At 46.2% G+C, this 21,016-nt stretch overlaps 1 protein-coding gene across 1 annotated transcript in view; it reads left to right on the top strand.

Annotated features, from left to right (window-relative positions):
* Positions 1-21,016, top strand: part of COL14A1 (collagen type XIV alpha 1 chain) — a 292,376-nt gene that overhangs the window by 87,177 nt on the left and 184,183 nt on the right. The window contains 2 exon segments of the mRNA XM_040354914.1: positions 15,590-15,733; positions 17,830-17,904. Of these exon segments, the coding sequence (XP_040210848.1) occupies positions 15,590-15,733; positions 17,830-17,904 (219 nt within the window).

Genomic DNA, 21,016 nt, shown 5'->3' with positions numbered 1-21,016 from the left:
GTAAGGGTTGCATTCTTCCTACCGACCACCACTGTAAGGGTTGCATTCTTCCTACCGACCACCACTGTAAGGGTTGCATTCTTCCTACTGACCACCAATGTAAAGCCTCATACATACGATTGGATTATCCAACGCAAATAGTGTGACAGGCTGTTGTCGGAAAATCTGACCATTTGTATGCTCCATCGGACAATTGTTGTCTGATTTTTACGTGGACAAATGTGGGATAGCATGCTTTAAAATTGTCTGTCAACAATTGTGTGTTGTCGGATTATCCGATCGTGTCCAAGTCTGTCGGACAAAACACGCATTATCAGGAGCAATGCTCACCATAACACAACATTAGCAGAAGTTGCCCAAAGGGTGGCACTAAAGAGCTGAAAAACCACCTAGTTTCGTGTTTGTTAGCCGACAATTATTTACCGTTTGTATGCAAGACAAGTTCATGGCCAACGCCCTTCGGACAAAAGTCCTACACTTTGTCCAATGAAAATCCGATCCTGTATACAAGCCTTTAGGGTTGCATTCTTCCTACTGACCACCACTGTAAAGGGCATTTTTCCCATTGACTGCCCAAAAATTTTTGGTAAGGGTGCTTGGACGTGAAAAGGTTGAGAACGGCTGATTAATTTGGTATTGCTAGGATTAGACAGACTGATGCTAGACAGAAACATTGGGCCAGATTCACAGCCAGCGGGCGCAACTTAACTTTTTCGATTTAAGTTACACCGCCGCAAATTTTCTGCCTAAGTGCCCGATCCACAAAGCACTTACCTGGAAATTTGCAGCGGTGTAACTTAAATCCGTCTGGCGCAACGCGGGCCCAATCGAATGGGGCGATTCCCATTTAAATTAGGCACGCTCCTGCGCCGGACGTACTGCGCATGCTCCGTCGGGTCAATTACCCGACGTGCATTGCGCTAACTGACGTCTCACCGACGTCATTTGCTTAGACGTTAACGTAAATGGCGTCCAGCGCCATTCACGGATGTCTTACGCAAACGACGTGGAACGACGGCCATACTTACCATGGCTTAAGAGAACTAGGGCTCAGCCCTAGTTTTACGTGGCGTAACTCGACGGAAACAACATAGATTTAGATCGACGGGCCGTTCGGGACATTCGGGGATCGCCGTAAGTCTTCATTTGCATATTCTACGCCGGCCGCAATGGCCTCGCCACCTAGCGGCCGGCCTAGAATTGCATCCTTAAGATCCGACAGTGTAATTCAATTACACCTGTCGGATCTTAGGGCTAGCTATGCGTAACTGATTCTATGAATCAGTCGCATAGTTAGAAACAGAGATACGCCGTCGTATCTCGTTTGTGAATCTGGCCCTTTGCATCTATAATACCATACAGAGAAGACCAACCCTAAACTGATGAGTTCTGACAAGGGAAAAAAATATATATAAAAAAAATATATTGAAAAAATGTATATACTGTATGGCTAACAAAAAATTCTTACCCAGCACTTATGCACAGCATTTTGACAATACCATGTAGGAAAAGCTTTGGCTGTTAAAGCTGTTCTCAGAATAGGCATGTATTGTAGCAGACTATTACGCCCTTTCCTTTATTTTACTTTGAGAGGAAAAAGTGGAATTCAGGAATTTGATTCAAGCTTAGTCAATGAAGAAATCATATTTGTCCCATGACATCATACATAACTTCTAGATACAGTGACTGGCAATTCTAGGTCACTTGTGCATAAATTGCAGAGAGTGAAGGCGTAGCGTTCCACATTGTCTGAATGATCTAGTAGGATGGCATTGTGGTCATAGGGCACAGAGAAATCTGCAACCAAGCAGACCTTTGTTCTTGACAGAAGGCACTGGGTCAGAAAATTGCTGAGATATCTCATACTCCTGACAGGAATCCATGGTCCTTTTTCAAAATCAAAACTCCAGCCAATATAATTTAATTTAGGGAAGAGTGAGGAAAGATTATTTAGACCTGTTGTCAGGTTTTCAGGGCTGTCTGCGTCCCCAATGAAGCAAATTTTCCATAGATGGTTATAATTTTACCAATGGAACTCTAAACAAGCTTCTCTGCTGTGTTGTTTCTTTGGCTAACCCATTGTGCTCAGGGAAACCTTTCTAATAAATGTTTATTTGTACAAAAAAGATTGTATTTAGCAATTGAAAAAAAAACAGGCACAAAAGCACTTTAAAATATGTTAAATCTTAAGAAAAAAAATTAAATTCATTATTGTTTACCTTTTAAGTAAAATTTAACAGTCCATACCTCAAAATCCCCTTTTGAGAAGCTTTCAAGAATACTGAAACCCAGAGTTTTCTTATATGGACATGCCGACTTGGATAAGGCCTTCTGCGTGCTTTTTACAAAAGTTGCGTCTCTTTGGTCTTGATAATATTCTAAAGGGGTTGATTTACTAAAACAGGAGATTGCAATATCTGGTGCAGCTGTGCACGGTGGCCAATCGGCTTCTAACTTCAGCTTGTTCAATAAACCTTTGACAATGACAATGAAAACTGGAAGCTGATTGGTTTCTATGCAGAGGTGCACCAAATTTTGCACTCTCTAGTTTTAGTAAATCAAACCCAATGTGTCAATGTTTTAAAAAAACATAGATTATATAGGTTGTACTGTGATTATATATGTACAGGCAGCCATGTTTAAATGATTTTATATACACACTAAGCTTTTTACTTCATTCTGGAATCAACTGTACCTCTGTTTTCTCCAGTTTCTGAAATTCAGCACATAAGTTGGAGGCCTAACACCCTTCTGGTTATACAGATAACTTTAGTTTATTTCAGTTTATTTTGTTTTCGCACATTAACATCCACATTTACTGCCCAAACACATTTCTGGAGTGGGAGGCACATTGTGCATTGTTGCCAAACTGCCTGGTCAGAAATCATAAGCAGCTGGCATAAGAAGTTACATAATTTTTTAAAGACTCCACTTCTCAGTTGTATATCAATCTGGGTTTAATTACTGTACCTTAGTCCCTTTTGAAGACATAGGCAGGCCCGTCGCGACAAGGCAAGCAAACCAAGCAATTGCTTGGGGCTCCGAGCTGGCCTGGGGCCCCAAGCAGGGCCCTTGGCATGCTTCCTATAAATGCTGCAGTCACCTGAGTGCACTATAGAGAGCCTCAGGCGGCTGCAGCACTGCTGCCTATCTCGTCACTTCTTCTCCTTCCCTGTAGCATTGCCGAGCTCCTCTTCCTTCCTCCTGTCAGTCTGGCCGGGTACCGCGTGGTACAGGAGATTCAGTTTCCTGTTCCTAGCCAGACTGACAGGAAGTGCACACTGAGTGCTTACTTCCTTTCAGTCCGGCTGGGAACAGGAAACTGAATCTCCTGCCATGCAGTACGGTAGGGAGGGGGGCCTCCATGTCCATTTGCTTGGGGCCCCCAAATTCCTTCAAACGGCCCTGGACATAGGCATCACCCTAAAGCAGTGGTTCTCAACCTTCTAGTGCCGTGACCCCTTGATAAAATTTCCCAAGTTGTGGGGACCCCTAACAGTAAAATTATTTTCGTAGCGTTGGTTGTCGGCACCCAGGGCAAGACAAGTAATTTGCGCTCCCTGAGTCCTTTAAACTCATACAGTATTTAACCCCATTATGGTACATTTTAGGATGTACCACTCTCCCTTTCTCCCCCTTTTTCCTCTCCCTTCCATGTATTCTCCATTTTTATTCCTTCTCTTACTCCTTGGTGGGGGGGGGGGATGGGATGAGTGGCAGTGCTGGCTGGGAGTTGGGATCAGTGGAAATGCTTGGGGGGAGTTCTGATCAGCCAACTTAGGTGCTCTTGATCAAGGTCATCTGCTGATCTGAGAACTGTAGTGGGGCCTTTTAATGGCAACTCTAATCACAGGTAGTGTTACTCACTGTGTCTCCGGCTTCACTGTGTCTCCGACTTTATGGTGTCTCGTAGCAGTGACACCTATGTGAAAATCAGGAGATAGGGTCTCCTCCAGCCCCTCCCACTTCACATTCCTCACCAGTTAGCTGACCTCTAGTCTCCGCCCCCCAACCAAGCCGTGAACTGAATGGGTGGATGCGAAGAGGCCGAGTGGGCGGCTGCGGGCTCCAGGGACAGCCCTGCTGGGCGGCCGCAAAAATGCTGGGAGAGCCAGGAACAGCCCAGGATTTGGTGACCTCTGTCAAATCATCATTTGACCCCCAAGGGGGTCCCGACCCCCAGGTTGAGAACCACTGCCCTAAAGCCTAGTACACACGGGCCAAATATTGGGCGGCATCGGCCAGTTCAATAAAACCAGCCCGACATTTGGCCCAGTTTTTTGGGGAATCAAGCAATTTTGTGAAAAAAAATTGAGTCATCTATGTGCTGCTTACTGTAAGTATTGTTTTCTTTACAAGTTGTTATTTTTAAGCGACAGAGTAGCTCCAACAGATGTATAATGTTAATCTTCTTGTTTTATGGCAGCTTGCAATCCAGAGATTTGAAGGGAACAGTGAGGATTTACTGGGAGTACAAGCTTTACATACATGGGGGGTTGATTTACTAAAGGCAAACAGACTGTGCACTTTGCAAGTACAGTTGCAGAACTTAGTGAAAGATGGGAAGCTCTGATGACTTCCATCATCCAATCAGGCACAAGCAAAAATGCTTTTTTTTTTTAAAAAATTCCTTGCATGTGATTGGATATTCTTCTCAAAGTGAAGCTCCCACTCATTTACTTGATTTTAGAGCAAATGCCTTTGCAGTATGCAACTGCAGTTGCAACGTGCACAGGCTATTTGCCTTTATTAAATCAACCCCAATGTCCTCTTTTTTTTGGACATGTTAACCTCCCTGGCGGTATGATTCTTTCAGAAAAAAGATGCTCAAAGTGGTACCATTATTTGCAAGGAAATTTGGTGTTTTATACTGTAGGCCTGTAATTCTTAGGAATAACTCACTTAAATCTGACCAAACAAGAGTCTAGTAGGCATCCCGGGTATGACATTTTTTTTAAAACAACATTATAAATTATAATATAATAAATAATTATAAATAATTATAACAAATAATAATATAATTCTAATAAAAATTATTCAATAATGTAATCAACTCAAAATCACTGAAATTTGCTCAGTTGCAGAATTGTTGCTGTCATTACTTTTATTTTTTTATGACGAATTTCCCCACAAATCGCTATCGCACAATTCTGCAAGTGATTATAATTTATTATCACTGTTTTCTAGCTGATCTAAAACCATTTTTGACATAAAGGGACACTTTTGATTGCTATGGACAATCTACAGTTTGCAGGGAGAAAGAAAGGTTTTTATTATATAAAAGAACATGTAGGGCACTGGGCAGACCACTATGGACAAGGGGGGTGTGTATTTTTACATACAGTACTGTAATCTATAAGATTACAGTATACTGTATGTAATGTGTTTGTTTACGTTTTTGAATTTGGCGCCGTTCTCCGCTCCCGTGCGTCATAACGTCGCAGGGAACGGAGATCGGCGGCACAGGAGGACACTGTGTGAATCGAGCGAGGTCCCGCTCGATTCACACAGCGGGGATGCATCGCAGGATCCAGGGACAAGGTAAGTAACTTTGTCTGCTGCTGCAGCGAGGCAAGCCCGAGTCTGACTCCGGGTTACCGCTTTTGGTATGAAAATCTCACCCCGAGTCAGACTCGGGAATACCGCCAGGGGGGTTAAAGTCTGGCTGAAAAAGACACATCAAGCTCAACCAAAAGACACAAATAACATTAAAGCGGGGGTTCCGCAGGTTTTTTTGCAATGCTTCTGCAGCTCTTACCTGCTTGAAATAAGCACCTGTGTCTCCCAGTTTTTCTGCCCGCAGCATTGCACTTGTCCAGAAAACTAGATGTTTTAAAATCTAAAGATGGACGTTTCCATCTTTACTGTGGGCACTGTGAAGCCCAGCAGCTCGTCCTTTCCGGGATACGGTGATTGCTGACGTCCCAGCATTCACCACTCTATCCCGCGCATGTGCAGTGTTGACGGCGAGCGTCGCCGTCAACACTGCACTGTTGCCATCAGATTTCCCTTAGTTAAAATGGCGAATTAGTATCCGCCCTCGTCACATGACGCACTTTGCGAGTCATGTGACCCGCTTCCGCATCACGTGACACTCGTGCTAGCGCGAGAATACACACCTAGCTAATCGGATGGTCTCCTGTGAGTTGTGAAACGTCACTCCCAGGAGACCTTGCGCCCAGATCACATTACGCCGAGAGTCGTCGGGGAAAAGGAGCGACGCGCCCACTCCCCGCAAGGAAGAAGACCCGGAAGTCAGCAAGAATACAGGTAAGTGTACACATATGCCAAAAAATGACAACGCAGCAGTAATTTACTAAGGCTGGAGACAGGTTAGCTATAATGTTCAATTTTTTAGGGTGGATCAGCACTTTGGACAGCGCATGAGATAAGATGCATGAGAACAACAGCCTTATACCTGGCCGAGGACGTTTTGGTAAAAGTCTGCAATAATACGTTCCTGACAATATATGGCATTAGTATCAAGTTTAAAAAAATGCTCCATCTTTTTTCATTATTAAGCAGTTTTAGAGCTCCATTCAAGTGATTTTGTCTAGGATGATGTCATCAGTTTGCTGCAGGCAAGAGGAAGCCTTTCCTCACCCCCCCCCCCCCCCCCCCCAGTAAAACTGCACTCACCCATTATTCAGGCTCCAACACTGTAAATCTGTAGCCATTTACAAAATTTGTCATCTCTGAGTCATCATCTTGGTCCAGGAAGTAGATGGTGTGCTTGGGTGACGGCACCACCCTTCTGGAGATAAAAGGATTTATACGAGAAAAAGGCATTGTAAGGGCTAGTACTGAGATTTCAGTGATAGGCAAATATTATCTGGTATTTATACACTTACACATTACTTACATAGTTACATAGTTAGTCTGGTTGAAAAAAAGACACAAGTCCATCTAGTTCAACCAATAAAAGGTAAAAAAAAAAACATACAATCCTATATACGCAATCCTTTAACCACAGTTGATCCAGAGGAAAGCAAAAAATAAAACAGCAGCACCAGATCCAATTTTCTTTAGCAGGGGAAAAAATTCCTTCCTGACCCCCCTCCAAAGGCAATTGGATATTCCCTGGATCAACAGAACCAGCTCTTAAAGTGGAGGTTCACCCTAAAAAATAATTTTTAACATTAGACTAAGCATAGTAAGGTCTTTTTTTTTCTTCTCCGTACATACCTTTATATTCTAATTTGGTCCAGGGCTTCCGCGTTCTGATGACTGGGCGTTCCTATCCCTGCCTCAGGGTTCCGATGACTGTGGGACTGGGCGTTCCTATCCTTCGGTTCGATGATTGACGGCTTGTGAAACAGGTGACCTGTCGCACAACGCGCGTCACCAGATTTCCGGAAATAGCCGAGCTGCGAGTCGGCACTATACGGCGCCTGCGCCCGCCGTGTAGAGCTGACTGCGCAGGCGCCGTATAGTGCCGACTCGCAGCTCGGCTATTTACCGACATCTGGTGAAGTGCGTTGTGCGACAGGTCACCTGTTTCACAAGCCATCAATCATCCAACCCGAAGGATAGGAGCGCCCAGTCCCGCAGTCATCGGAACCCGGAAGCCCTGGACAAAAACAGAATATAAAGGTATGTACGGAGAAAAAAAAATGACCTGCCGAAAGTAAATGTCCTTACTATGCTGGCTCTGCTAGATTTAATGTTAAAAATTTTTTTTTTTTGGGTGAACCCCCGCTTTACGGACAGTCTATTCCACATTTTCACAGCTCTTGCTGTGAAGAAACCTTTCCATATTTGGAGTTGAAATCTCCTTTCCTCCAGACGTAAAGAGTTCCCCCTTGAATAACTCAACACCAAGTTCACTATATAAACTCCATAGGTGTGCGCAGCCTATTGCATTAGGGTGTGCACCCCAAAGCTCAAATATACATGCACGTGTGTATATATCTATATATATATATATATATATATATATATATATATATATACTGTATATATACATATATATATATATATATATATATATATATATATATATATATATATATATATATATATATATATATATATATATATATATATATATATATATATATAGGGCACTTGACAGTGTTGGTAGAGCAGTGGACGCAGTAGTTTAATTTTTTATATTTTTTTATTATTACTTTTTTACAATTTTAGTATTTCTTACAATATATTTTTTTTACTATAATTTTTTATTATTGTTCATACAAATATTTTTTAGGAGCCAAAAGCCAGGAGCTTTGGTGAAAAATCAGGGGTCTGAAAAGACCCTTGATGTCTCACTTTGAGACTGAGGACAGGGATTCCCTAGTCCCTGTCTCTGCAGCCAAACAGGGGGAATCTGTCTAGCACAGGGTGATTAGGGTGTGCCCATGCACACCTGGCACACCCTGTGCGCACGCCTATGATAAACTCCTTATATACAGTATTTGTACATGTTGATCATCTCCCCTCTTAATCTCCTCTTTTCAAGAGGATATAAATTCAGTTTCTCCAATATTTCCTCATAGCTTGTCAGGTCACCTGTGGCCAGGTGACAAGTGCACCCTGTAGGGGTCAGGGATGCACCGCAGGGAAGTGAACCCTATAGCCGACTACTGCTGGCAGGGAGGAAGCGTAACCCAAGATCACCCAGGGCGCGGAGTCTAAGACCCAGTTTTGTATTCACCAGAGCCCTTGGTGGTAGGGATGGTCTTGGCCGCAACTGGGTCCAGGTCGCGTTCCCGGGATTCCTCAGGTCACACTCCGCTGGGAGAAGGAGGAAGCAGCCAGCAGAACAAACAGTGGTGATGGACAGGCCGAGGTCAGGGCAACAGGCAGACAAGGATAACCGTGGAACATGCAAATAGTCAGGGGCACAGGCAGACAGGGAAGTCGGGGACAAGCCAAAACGGTACACGGAAGATGATCGTAGCACTCTGCAACCAGGAACTAGCAATACACTGCAGACAGGAACTGAGCATTGGAACACTGTTGAACAGCACTGCAGACCTGTAGAGCAAAGGTTAATATAGGCTTCCTGGGATGGACTAGGGTGGAGCCATACAGGAAGAGGAAGTGATAAGAAGGGAAACCAGAACAGGATCTGCCTCTAATGAACACATGGAGATCAGGTAGGCAGACAGACATGATGCATGTTCATGACAGTACCCTCCCTCTTACGAGGCCTCCCCCTTCCCTGCCTGGGTCCGGGTTTAGAGGGAAACTTCAGATGAAAATTCTTCAATAGACGAGGTGCAAAGACCTCTGATGCAGGAACCCAAGACCTCTCCTCAGGACCAAAGCCTTTCCAATGAACAAGGTACTGAAGAGCGCCTCTACAGAGTCGGGAATCCAGTACTTGACTGACCTCATATTCCTGATTCTCCTCAGAGACTGGTGCCGTGGTGGGGAGAGGACGAGAGAACCTATTAAGGACTAAAGGCTTCAGAAGGGAAACATGGAAGGAGTTAGAGATTTTGAGGTTTTTGGGAATCTGAAGCTTGAAACAAACTGGATTCAGCTTAGCCATTATGGTGTATGGACCAATGAATCTTGGAGCAAACTTCAGAGAAGGAACTCGGAGCTTGATGTTTCTGGTGGAGAGCCAGACTTTGTCCCCTGGTTGAAGAGAAGGCGGTTTACGCCTGCGGCGGTCAGCAAAGCCTTTGAATTTGTCGGCAGCTGCCCGGAGGGAATCATGGACGTCGCTCCAGATGGAATTGAATGACTCTTGAGCTGAAGCCAAAGCTGGGATATCCAGAGAACAGGTCATGGGAAGTGGAAGTTGAGGATGTCTTCCATAAACTGAGAAAAAGGGTGTTCTCTGCGAACTGGTATTCACATGATTGTTATGGGAAAATTCCGCCCATGGAAGTAGAGAGGACCAATCGTCATGATGAGCGGAGACTAAGGTACGAAGAAAAACCTCTAACTCCTGATTAACCCTCTCCGTCTGCCCATTGGATTGAGGATGGTAAGAAGAGGAAAAATCCAAAGCAATATTGAGGGATTTGCAAAAGGCTCTCCAAAAACGAGACGTGAATTGAACACCCCTGTCCGAAACAATATGAGAAGGAACCCCATGAAGACGGAAAATCTCTCGAACAAAAATGGGGACCAAAGCAGGAGCAGAAGGCAGACCAGGAAGGGGAACAAAATGTGCCATTTTGGAGAACCGATCGACTACCACCCAAATGACCGTATTACCGTCAGACAGTGGAAGATCGGTGATAAAATCCATGGCAATGTGAGCCCAGGGCTCCTTGGGAATGGGCAAGGGCATGAGGAGACCAGCAGGAGCTTGTGTGGAGGATTTGAACTGAGCACAGACATGACAAGCCTTGACATAGTCTTTAACCTCTGAGCGGAGATTTGGCCACCAATAGTGACGACTAATGAGTAGGAAGGACCGGAGGAAACCAGCATGGCCCGCCACCTTGGAATCATGTCCCCAACAAAGGATCTTGGCTCTTAGCTCAGTGGGGACAAAGGTCTTACCAGGAGGAATTTTTGAGTCCAGGGTGGTAGAATGGGCAACAATGCATGAAGTTGGAATGATCGGCTCAGGTTCAAGAGTGAGATCTTCGTCCAAGGTGTCAAAGGATCTAGAAAGCGCATCAGCCCGACCGTTGCAGGAACCAGGTTTGTATGTAATCGTGAAACTGAAACGGGAAAAGAAGAGACTCCACCTGGCCTGTCTGGGATTCAGACGTTTAGCATTCTGTAAGTACTGTAGATTCTTGTGATCGGTGAAGATCGTTATGGAGTGAGGAGAACCCTCCAAAAGATGACGCCACTCTTCTAGCGCCAATTTAATTGCGAGAAGTTCCCGGTCACCGATGGCATAATTTCTCTCTGCCTGAGAAAATTTTTTGGAAAAGAACGCACATGGTTGACGTCTCTTCTCAAAAAGTTGAAGAAGCACCGCTCCCACTCCCACTGAAGAAGCGTCCACTTCAATAAAGAATGCCTCCTCAGGGTTTGGTCTCCTCAAAAGAGGTCCAGAGACGAAGGCCTGTTTCAGATCGTGAAACGCAGAGACAGCTTCGGGAGGCCAGTCTTTGGCATTAGCACCCTTCTTGGTCAAAGCGATAATAGGCGCGGCAATGGAAGAATAATTCCTGATGAACTGCCTATAATAATTTGTGAAACCAAGAAAGCGCTGTGTGGCCTTGAGGCTAGCAGGAAGAGGCCAATTGGTAATGGCTAAGACCTTCCCAGGATCCATACGAAGGCCCAAGCTTGAAACAAAGCATCCTAGAAACAGGACCTCAGAACATTCAAAGGAGCATTTCTCCAGTTTGGCATAGAGATTATTCTCTCTGAGGCGCTGGAGTACAGTGCGAACATGGTTCCTGTGGACATGCAGATTTTCCGAAAAGATTAGAATGTCATCCAGATAGATGACAACAAACTGGTACAGCAGGTCCCTGAAGATTTCGTTGACAAAGTTTTGAAACACGGCTGGGGCATTACATAACCCGAAAGGCATGACCAGATACTCATAATGGCCGTCTCGAGTGTTAAACGCAGTCTTCCACTCATCGCCTTCTCGTATTCGAATGAGGTTGTACGCCCCCCTGAGATCCAACTTAGTGAAAATGGAGGCACCCCTCAACCTATCGAACAATTCAGATATCAAGGGTAAGGGGTAACGATTCTTAATAGTAACAGCGTTTAATCCTCGATAATCAATACAGGGTCTCAAGGTACCATCCTTCTTGGCAACAAAAAAGAACCCTGCTCCTGCAGGCGATGACGATTTCCGAATGAAACCTCTGTCAAGGTTTTCTGCGACATACTCAGACATGGCCTGGGTCTCTGGGATGGACAAAGGGTATGTGCGACCCCTGGGCAGAATTGCTCCAGGAACAAGGTCAATGGCACAGTCAAAAGATCTGTGGGGAGGAAGCACCTCGGCTGATTTCTTACAGAACACATCCCGGTAATCGCTGTAAGCAGTGGGAAGATCCGAAGATACTGATGTGGTAGCAACCGGAAGTTCCCCCTTAGGAGTCACCTTGGAAAGACATGACGAGAAACATGAAGGACCCCAAGCCAGAATCTGCCCAGAAGCCCAGTCCACATGGGGAGAGTGGAGCTGTAGCCAAGGAAGGCCCAATACAATGGGAGTGGAGGCTTTAGGTAGGATGAGAAAGGATATCCACTCCTGGTGGAGAATCCCTATCGACATCCTAATGGGTAGTGTCTGGAAGCGAATAGGACCCCCTGGGAGAATAGTGCCATCAATTGCCGAGACTACCAGCGGCGTAGTGAGGGGTGAAAGGGTAAGCTTCATAGAAGAAGCAGTTCTCCAGTCCATAAAGTTGCCGGCAGCCCCGGAATCCAGATATGCAGAGATCGATAGGGGAGAAGTGCCTACATGAAGGGACACCGGAAGGAGCAGACGGGAAGGTGATGTTTCTGGGTCCAATACTCCACCTTCTAAATGTATTAGACCTGAGCGTTTCCCGGGCGAAGCGGGCAGGAGGCACGAAGATGGCCCTTGCCTCCACAATAGAGGCACAAGCCCAGAGTTCTGCGTCTAGCACGTTCTTCGGGTGTTAGTCTGGTCCGGCCCAACTGCATAGGTTCCTCAGCAGGCAGGGGGTGGTCTACGGGACGAAGTGAGGGAAGCACAGACTGACTACGACCTAGGGAGTGCTGGTGTCTTTTCTCAATGGACCTCTCCTGAAAACGAATATCGATCTGATTGCACAGGGAGATGACATCGTCCAGACCGACGGGGATGGTTCTTCCCGCTAATTCGTCCTTCACTCGGTCAGAGAGGCCATGTAAAAAGGTAGCGACCAGGGCCTCATTGTTCCAGCTCAATTCAGCTGAGAGTATACGGAACTGAAGAGCATATTGACCCACTGAACGAGATTCTTGGCGGAGACGTAGCAGAGCACTGGCTGCTGAAGAGGCCCGAGCCGGCTCTTCAAAGATGTTCCGAAAGAGCTTTAGGAAGTTGAACAGGCTGGAAACTACCGGATCATTCCTCTCCCACATAGGGGCAGCCCAGGCTAAAGCTTCACCGGAAAGGAGGGAAATAATATAGGCTACCTTTGCCCGATCAGACAAGAAGTTTTGAGGCTGTAGTTCAAAATGGATGGTGCACTGGCTAAGAAACCCCCTGCAGGCCTTGGAGTCTCCAGAAAAACGGACTGGAGGTGGTAGCTTCAGTGAATGCGACTCTGCGACTGGTGCGACGGGCGCAGCCGCTGCCGCTGGTTGTACTTGGGGTTGTAGATTCGGGGCTCCCAACGAGGTCTGAAGCTGATCAAAGCGGGAAGCCAGATCCTGAAGGAAACGCATCACCTGAGCCTGATTAGCTTCATGCGTCTCGAGTCTGTGAACAACGCCCTGTAATGGGTCATCTGCAGGAAGCGGCATGTCGGCCGGGTTCATGGCTGTTCAAACTGTCAGGTCACCTGTGGCCAGGTGACAAGTGCACCCTGTAGGGGTCAGGGATGCACCGCAGGGAAGTGAACCCTATAGCCGACTACTGCTGGCAGGGAGGAAGCGTAACCCAAGATCACCCAGGGCGCGGAGTCTAAGACCCAGTTTTGTATTCACCAGAGCCCTTGGTGGTAGGGATGGTCTTGGCCGCAACTGGGTCCAGGTCGCGTTCCCGGGATTCCTCAGGTCACACTCCGCTGGGAGAAGGAGGAAGCAGCCAGCAGAACAAACAGTGGTGATGGACAGGCCGAGGTCAGGGCAACAGGCAGACAAGGATAACCGTGGAACATGCAAATAGTCAGGGGCACAGGCAGACAGGGAAGTCGGGGACAAGCCAAAACGGTACACGGAAGATGATCGTAGCACTCTGCAACCAGGAACTAGCAATACACTGCAGACAGGAACTGAGCATTGGAACACTGTTGAACAGCACTGCAGACCTGTAGAGCAAAGGTTAATATAGGCTTCCTGGGATGGACTAGGGTGGAGCCATACAGGAAGAGGAAGTGATAAGAAGGGAAACCAGAACAGGATCTGCCTCTAATGAACACATGGAGATCAGGTAGGCAGACAGACATGATGCATATTCATGACATAGCTGAGCTCCTCCATGCCTCTTATCAGTTTGGTTGCCCTTCTCTGCACTTTCTCCAGTTCTCCGATATCCCTTTTGTGAATTGGTGCCCAAAACTGAACTGCATATTCCACATGAGGTCTTACTAATCATTTGTACAGGGGGCAAAAATATATCTCTCTCTGGAGTCCATACCTCTCTTAATACAAGAAAGGACTATGCTCACTTTTATAAACTTCTACTTGGCATTTATTATTATTAAACGTATGCAACATAAAAATATGCATCTGATACTACGTCCACTTTAATTTACTGTTGACTGATACTGCTGTTTATGGACCCACAATCAATCAGAATTAAAGGATAAGGCCACCCTAGCACTAAAATTGTTACATCTACAGACATGCACCATATAAGCCTAACCCAGGGGTGCCCAACCAGTGGCTCGGGGGCCACATGTGGCCGAGGAGCCCTCTGATGTGGCCTGCGACCTCCTGCTCTGCTAAGGAATAGAATAGAATACTGTTATTAAAGGTGAGTTTATTACTAAAATCACAGTGTATATATGGGCATATCTGTTCTGCAGTGGTTACTGGGCTACTTTTAAACTGATCTGCAGAGTGAGTTACCTGCACTAAGCCATAGGCCCCTTTGACACGGTCAGTCCAACCCATTTGGACCCTCCATTCACCTCTAAGGAGTAGCAGATGTAAATGGACTTGTGTCCATTTACAAATGCCTACCTCCAATTCGATCTGCAAAGAAAATAAAAATGGAGTGGGCTCTATAGCGTAGAGTGGGCTGCCATCCACCCGCTCCGCACATTGTGGCCCGCGACCGGTTACCATGTCGCTTAGGTGGCCCTCGCTCTTCAAAAGGTTGGGCACCCCTGGCCTTACCTATCTAGCCCTATAAAGAAGAGATCAGTATACATACCATTTTTTTAAGCCGATCCGGTCCGGTCTCCAGGGGTGGAATGGGGAGTGGCGTCATCGATAGACTTACTATGGGGCTTCCATTGTCGGCTGTGTCCTTTGCACCTGCCTCCACAGCGAAGCCGAAGCTGACAGCTCAGCATTGCATTGGGTCGGATCAGCTTCAAAAAAGGATTGTATACTGATTTCTTCTTTACAGGGTTAGATAGGTTAATGTTAGATCGTGGATGTCTGTAGTTGTAGAAATTTTGGTGTTAGGGTGGACTTACTGTATCCTTTAAGCCTTGTACACACTGCTTTTTTTGTACTTATCCTTTAATCCTGCCCTGGAAAACAAAGTCTAATTGTTGGCTGTGGGCTGCATATGAGTAATGACAAATAGCATTTATCTGAATGACCACATTTGTGGACGGGGGTTATGGAAAATGAATTTAAAGGAGGAGTTTTCCTTTAAGTACACCAACTAATTGGTACAGCAGAATAAAATAAATCTGACTAAGGTAACGTTGTGATGAAGGTCAGCTTGTGACTCCAAAATTAACTTTAGCCGCCTTTGTGAAGAGTGACGGTATAATGGGCATTTTCCTGCTGTATTTGCAATATTCTACCATGGTGAAAGATGTCTGACTTAATGTCTTCTCATGTTCAGGTGGGAAAACCAACCAACTAAACCTTAAAAACAATGCCACCAGAGCTATCATTCAAAGACTTGATCCTGATCGGAGTTACAAAGTACAGATCGTTGCCTTTAATGAAGACGATGACAGCAAGCCCGTCCTTGGAGAGTTTAGAAGTACGTATATGTGACGGGCACCGATAGCTGATATGCTGACACATTAACATCTGTCGTTAAGGACTAAACTGTCTTTATTGTGAATTGGGCTTCATTGACCAAAATGTTTAACAAAGGAACAGTCTGTACAGTACTGTCTTACATCAGCCAATCAAATTCAAACCCATTTGCACCTGCACTGGCTATAGTCAGAAGAGATGGAACAGAATATCGACGATACAGTCCTATCTGCAGTACAGTTAATCATAATTCTTTACCTACTTTATGAGGCCAAACATGTGAAAACCCCTCCAAATAATTGAGTTCAGGTGAAGGGTACAGACATAGTTTGATGACTTTTGCATGGAGGAACCCAAGTGGTCTGCACAGAGCATTGACCTCAATCCTACTAAACATCTTAGGGATGAATTTGAACACCCATTGAAAGCCACATAATCTCATTTAACACTAATTGACCTCACAAGTATTTTTTTAGGCAAATGAGCTCAAATTCCCATAGACACATTAAAATCACGTATAATGCCTTTTGAAGGGTGGGGGTTGTTATATGCAAATGTTGCTGAGGACAACTTCATATTATTGCCTATGCCTATGGTTTTGGAAGTGGATACCCTACAAGCTTATATTGTTGTGATGGTCAGGTGTCTACAAAGTTCTGGCCGTGATGTTGAAGCGGAGACCATAGGTCTTATGATCTTAATCCATTTGTGCACATTTAGGGTACGCCACTGACTCTAACTTCAGGCTGATAAAAACTTTGTAGCAAACTGGATACGGCTCAAGGGCGGTAGTTTGAGGACCCCTTTCCTTTACTAACTTTTTTTTACAAACTACAATATTGACTGGTAAGTAGTAGTCATATGTATACTGTAGTATGCAGTACAGGCGTACCCCGCTTTAAGTACACTCACTTTACATACACTCGCGAGTAAGGACATACCTGTGAGTGTATGTAAAGTGCCTTACAAGTACTGTACGGACATTTTGCAGCCGCAGTAGAAACTCTAGCTGAAACTCCGAGAGCATACCCCACCCTGTTCCAGTGTGCCCCTGACACCCACACTACAGCCCCTGAGACCTCAACTACAGCTGTTGACACCCCCACTACAGCCCCTGACCCCCCACTACACCCTAGAAGTGAAAAAGGGTATTGTTTCACTTTAAGTACATTTTCATTTTATACACATGCTCTGGTCCCGTTGTGGGGGGTATGCCTGTATATCTTTAATAAAATGTATGAAATAAGAAAACGAATGCAGCAACCACAACTAAGGTCTAGTAAGATGCAATATATCACAATTTAGTTTTTAGTGTTATTTTATTTATTTGTTTTGTTTGATTTAAATGTGTTAAAGCTCATCTAGATGTTTTATAGTTGTGTATCCAATGGGGATATTTCCCCTTACGTCCTGTCCCAGAGATTGCTCTCATCAGGCATAGAAACTTCTCTAAAAAAAAATACTACTATAAAAACCTGACTGAGTTTCTAAATTCCATGCAGATAGCATCCTGGACTGGAGTTGAGCCAGTCTTGCAATGCATAAGTTATAATTTGAAAGCCCTACTCCAGGAAACTTGAAAAAATTGCCCTTGAAAAAAGGCTGTGTCTGAACTGTAAGGGTTAACTGATTGTTTAGATCCAGGGGGCATTGAAAAGAAGATTTACATACCCTATCCTATGCTCCTCTCTGCTGCTAGACTGGCCCCCTCAGCGTCTTTGTCCCCCCCCCCCCTCCAGGGGTCTGAAGTCCTCAAGACCAATGTAGGGTCCAGAGCCTCTTGGAGCATGGGGGAGCACCGTCTGCCTGGGGATTGGATAATTGGCTGAGTAAAAGTGCTTTTACTCTCCCCTAGACTAAACAAGCAGTTAACACCTGGAGTGTGGGCTCAGTGCCACTACAAGGAGGAATCGTCAGATTTCCCGGAGTTGAGTTTTGGGCCAAAATTTCCCGACTTCTCATTGTAGACTTGTTCTTCTGTCTGCCATGGCTTCTGCTCAAGTCTCACTTGTTACACATCACGGGTTGCAAATATTATAAATGTTCTTCAATGTGAATTATTTTGGTTCTTATTGTGTGATTTTCTTTTGGTTCCAGTTCGAGATTTGGAAAAGAAGAGAAAAACGAAAAAAATTGAAACATCAGAAAGTGAGAACCAAGTCATGGAGGAAGGTATGATCCTCTGAACATTTCACTTATTATTCAGTAACCCAGGTGTTTAAACACTTACATCTGTGCGTAATGTTAAAGGGAAATTTGACTTTCACTTGCTTTGCAGTTGTATTGCTAAATCAGGAAGGCACTGTTAAAGTAGACATAGGCACATAAAATTCCTGCTATAACTGTCTGGAATGCATTTTGCGAGTGACTAGTGTAAGGACAGGTCAACTGTCTGACAAGGACGGGTTCTGGAGGAATAGTGAAAGCGCAGGGACTATGCCAAACTTCCTGGAAATCAGTGGCGGCTGCTCATGAGGGGCACAGGGGCGTGGCCTCCCTAAACCATGGGCCCAGTGTCCTGCCGAATAAATTACCCCGGTGGATTAGGACCCTCTGTACTGTGCAGGCATGGCGCTTGCGCAGTACGAACCTCAACTCAGCCTCCGAAAATAGCCGAACATGTAGAGCTGAGAGTCAGCTCTACACAGCGCCTGCGCAATGAGTATGACACATGCCACACGCTCACGATGCTAGTGCTACTCTGCAAGGGGCAGGGGTGATTTTACCACTAAGACGTGTAATTTATTGGTAAAATAACCCCCGCCCCTTGCAGAGTAGCACTAGCATCTGGAGCGTGTGGCATGTGTCATGCTCATTGCGCAGGCGCCGCGTAGAGCTGATTCTCAGCTCTACATGTTTGGCTATTTTCGGAGGCTGAGTTGAGGTTCGTACTGCACAAGCGCCGCACTTACGCAGTACAGGGGGTCCTTATAAGCCGGGCGGAACTTATTAGTCGGAACACCGGCCCCTAATCTACATGCAGGATGCCAGACGCATGGATTTCAATGTTTTTTTTTTGAAGCACATGATTAAAGCCTGGGGATCTAATTGGCATAAAAAAGGGGTGGGCTCGGGATGCAGAGCCCTGCACCTCAAACCCACCCAGTTGTGTGACATTAGCAAATTGATATTTGCTAATGTCTTCTGGTTTCTCTTCCTGGCCAATCAAGTCCTGATTGGCTGGGAGGAGAAGCGACTGTCGTGATTAGGGAGGAGACGCAGAGGGGGAAGCAGCTCAAGGCATGACCTGGATGGGGTAAGTGCCGGGCTGGTGGGCGACAGGCGAGCGAAGCGGCGATCAATGGATCAAGCGAGGGGTGGGGGGTAAAGCGCCAATTGATTGATTGAGCCTTGGGAGTGGGGGGTGGTTGGCTGGCTGGGGGGGTGTGATTGGATGGGTGGGGGCCATGGGCAGCCCCCCAAAGAAAATTGAGCAATAACCGCCACTGCTGGCCAGGCCACATTCGGATCCTTGTGGCACACACTGTCGACATCTTTGGGTAGGTGTCCCGTGTGGGTTGCTGCCCCACTAGGCCTGTTGTGAACTGTTGAACTTTTGTTACAATATATTCCTGATACTGCACTTGGTGTGCTCTCTGCCCACTGCATCATGCTGCACCTACCCACAAGGGGCCACAGAGACATTAAGGGGTTGATTTACTAAAAGCAAATAGACTGTGCACTTTGCAAAGTGCAGTTTCTCCAGGGCTTAGTAAAGGAGGCAAAGCTTCAAAGATTTGCAAAGAATACCCAATCACATGCAAGGGAAAAAAAAACAGCATTTTTGCTAGCACATGCTTGGATGATGGATGTCAGCAGAGCTTCTGCTTATTTACTAAGCTCTGGAGCAACTGTTCTTTGCAAAGTGCACAGTCTACTGTATTTGCCTTTAGTAAGTGTGGTTGCACTTTGCAAGAGCAGTTGCTTCAGAGCTTAGTAAATGAGCAGAAGCTCTGCTGACTTCCATTATCCAATCACTAGTCATATAGACAAATATGTCACACAGTGCTTTAACTGGGCCGGAACGCGGCGGTACTCAGTACCGCCACTTCCAAAAATGGCCCTGGAGAGTACCAGCACCTCTCCGTGCGCCCAGTACGTGGGTTTACAGTACCGGAACGCAGCCGGTGCGCTTGTCGAGTTGCGGGCCGGTAATGTGTGTCAGACAGGCAGCGCAGTCACAATAGAAACTGTATGCCGCCCCGCCGGAGCCGACTCACTGCTGCCGAGTGCGCTCCTGGCTCCCTTTCCTCTGTCCTGTCACTCCTGTCCTGTGCGTTTCCTCGACCCCCCCCCCCATGGAGGAGAGTTGGTTCATTCCCCGGCGTGCGCCGCGTGACGTCACGCCGGAGGCGAGGTGAGAGGTGAGAGGAGGACTCGCGCAGGGAGCTGTGTCGGCGGCAAGGAAAGAAGCCCAAGTCACGAGGAGCCTCAGCCTGCGTCTACAGTTCCTAGTGCTGCTACTGTCTGGATCCTGGACTCAGGACTGCAACAGAAGAAAGTAAGAAAATAATTGACTGTATTGGAGGGAGGGGGGGTTGGACTGAGGTGACCATCAGTTTTTTAATAAAAAAATGGCAGAAAAAAATATTTTTGAGTTATTTTGAGCTTGCCTTCTCTAACTAAAAAAAAACCCCATTAATTGCAGCCTCACTGTGCCACCAAACGCAGCCACTGTGCCCATCAAACGCAGCCACTGTGCCATCAATTGTCGCCACTCTGCCCATCACACGCAGCCACTGTGCCACCAAACGCAGCCACTGTGCCATCACATGCAGCCACTGTGCGAACACACGCAGCCACAGTGCCATCAATTGTCGCCACTGTGCCATCACATGCAGCCACTGTGCCAACTCACACTGCCACTGTGCCATCAATTGTCGCCACTGTGCCATCACATGCAGCCACTGTGCCCATCAAACACAGCCACTGTGCCATCACACGCAGCCACTGTGCCATCACACGCAGCCACTGTGCCATCACACGCAGCCACCGTGCCATCACACGCAGCCACTGTGCCACCACACGCAGCCACTGTGCCACCATCAATTGTCGCCACTGTGCCCATCTAATGCAGCCACTGTGCCCATCAAATGCAGCCACTGTGCCCATCACACGCAGCCAAGGGTATTTTCATGTTCAGTATTGGGGGGGGGAGCACCGGCGCCTAATAGAGTACCGGCACCTCTTTTGGCCCACTTAAAGCACTGATGTCACAGACTTAAAGAAAAGCACTAAATGAAGAACAAATAAGTAAAAACGAATTTTAAAAAAAAACTGTTTT

The sequence above is a fragment of the Rana temporaria genome, chromosome 5, assembly GCF_905171775.1.
Source record: "Rana temporaria chromosome 5, aRanTem1.1, whole genome shotgun sequence".
Classification (NCBI taxonomy): domain Eukaryota; kingdom Metazoa; phylum Chordata; class Amphibia; order Anura; family Ranidae; genus Rana; species Rana temporaria.
The sequence above is the reverse complement of the archived record's forward strand: the minus strand, read 5'-3'. Positions and strand labels throughout refer to the sequence as shown.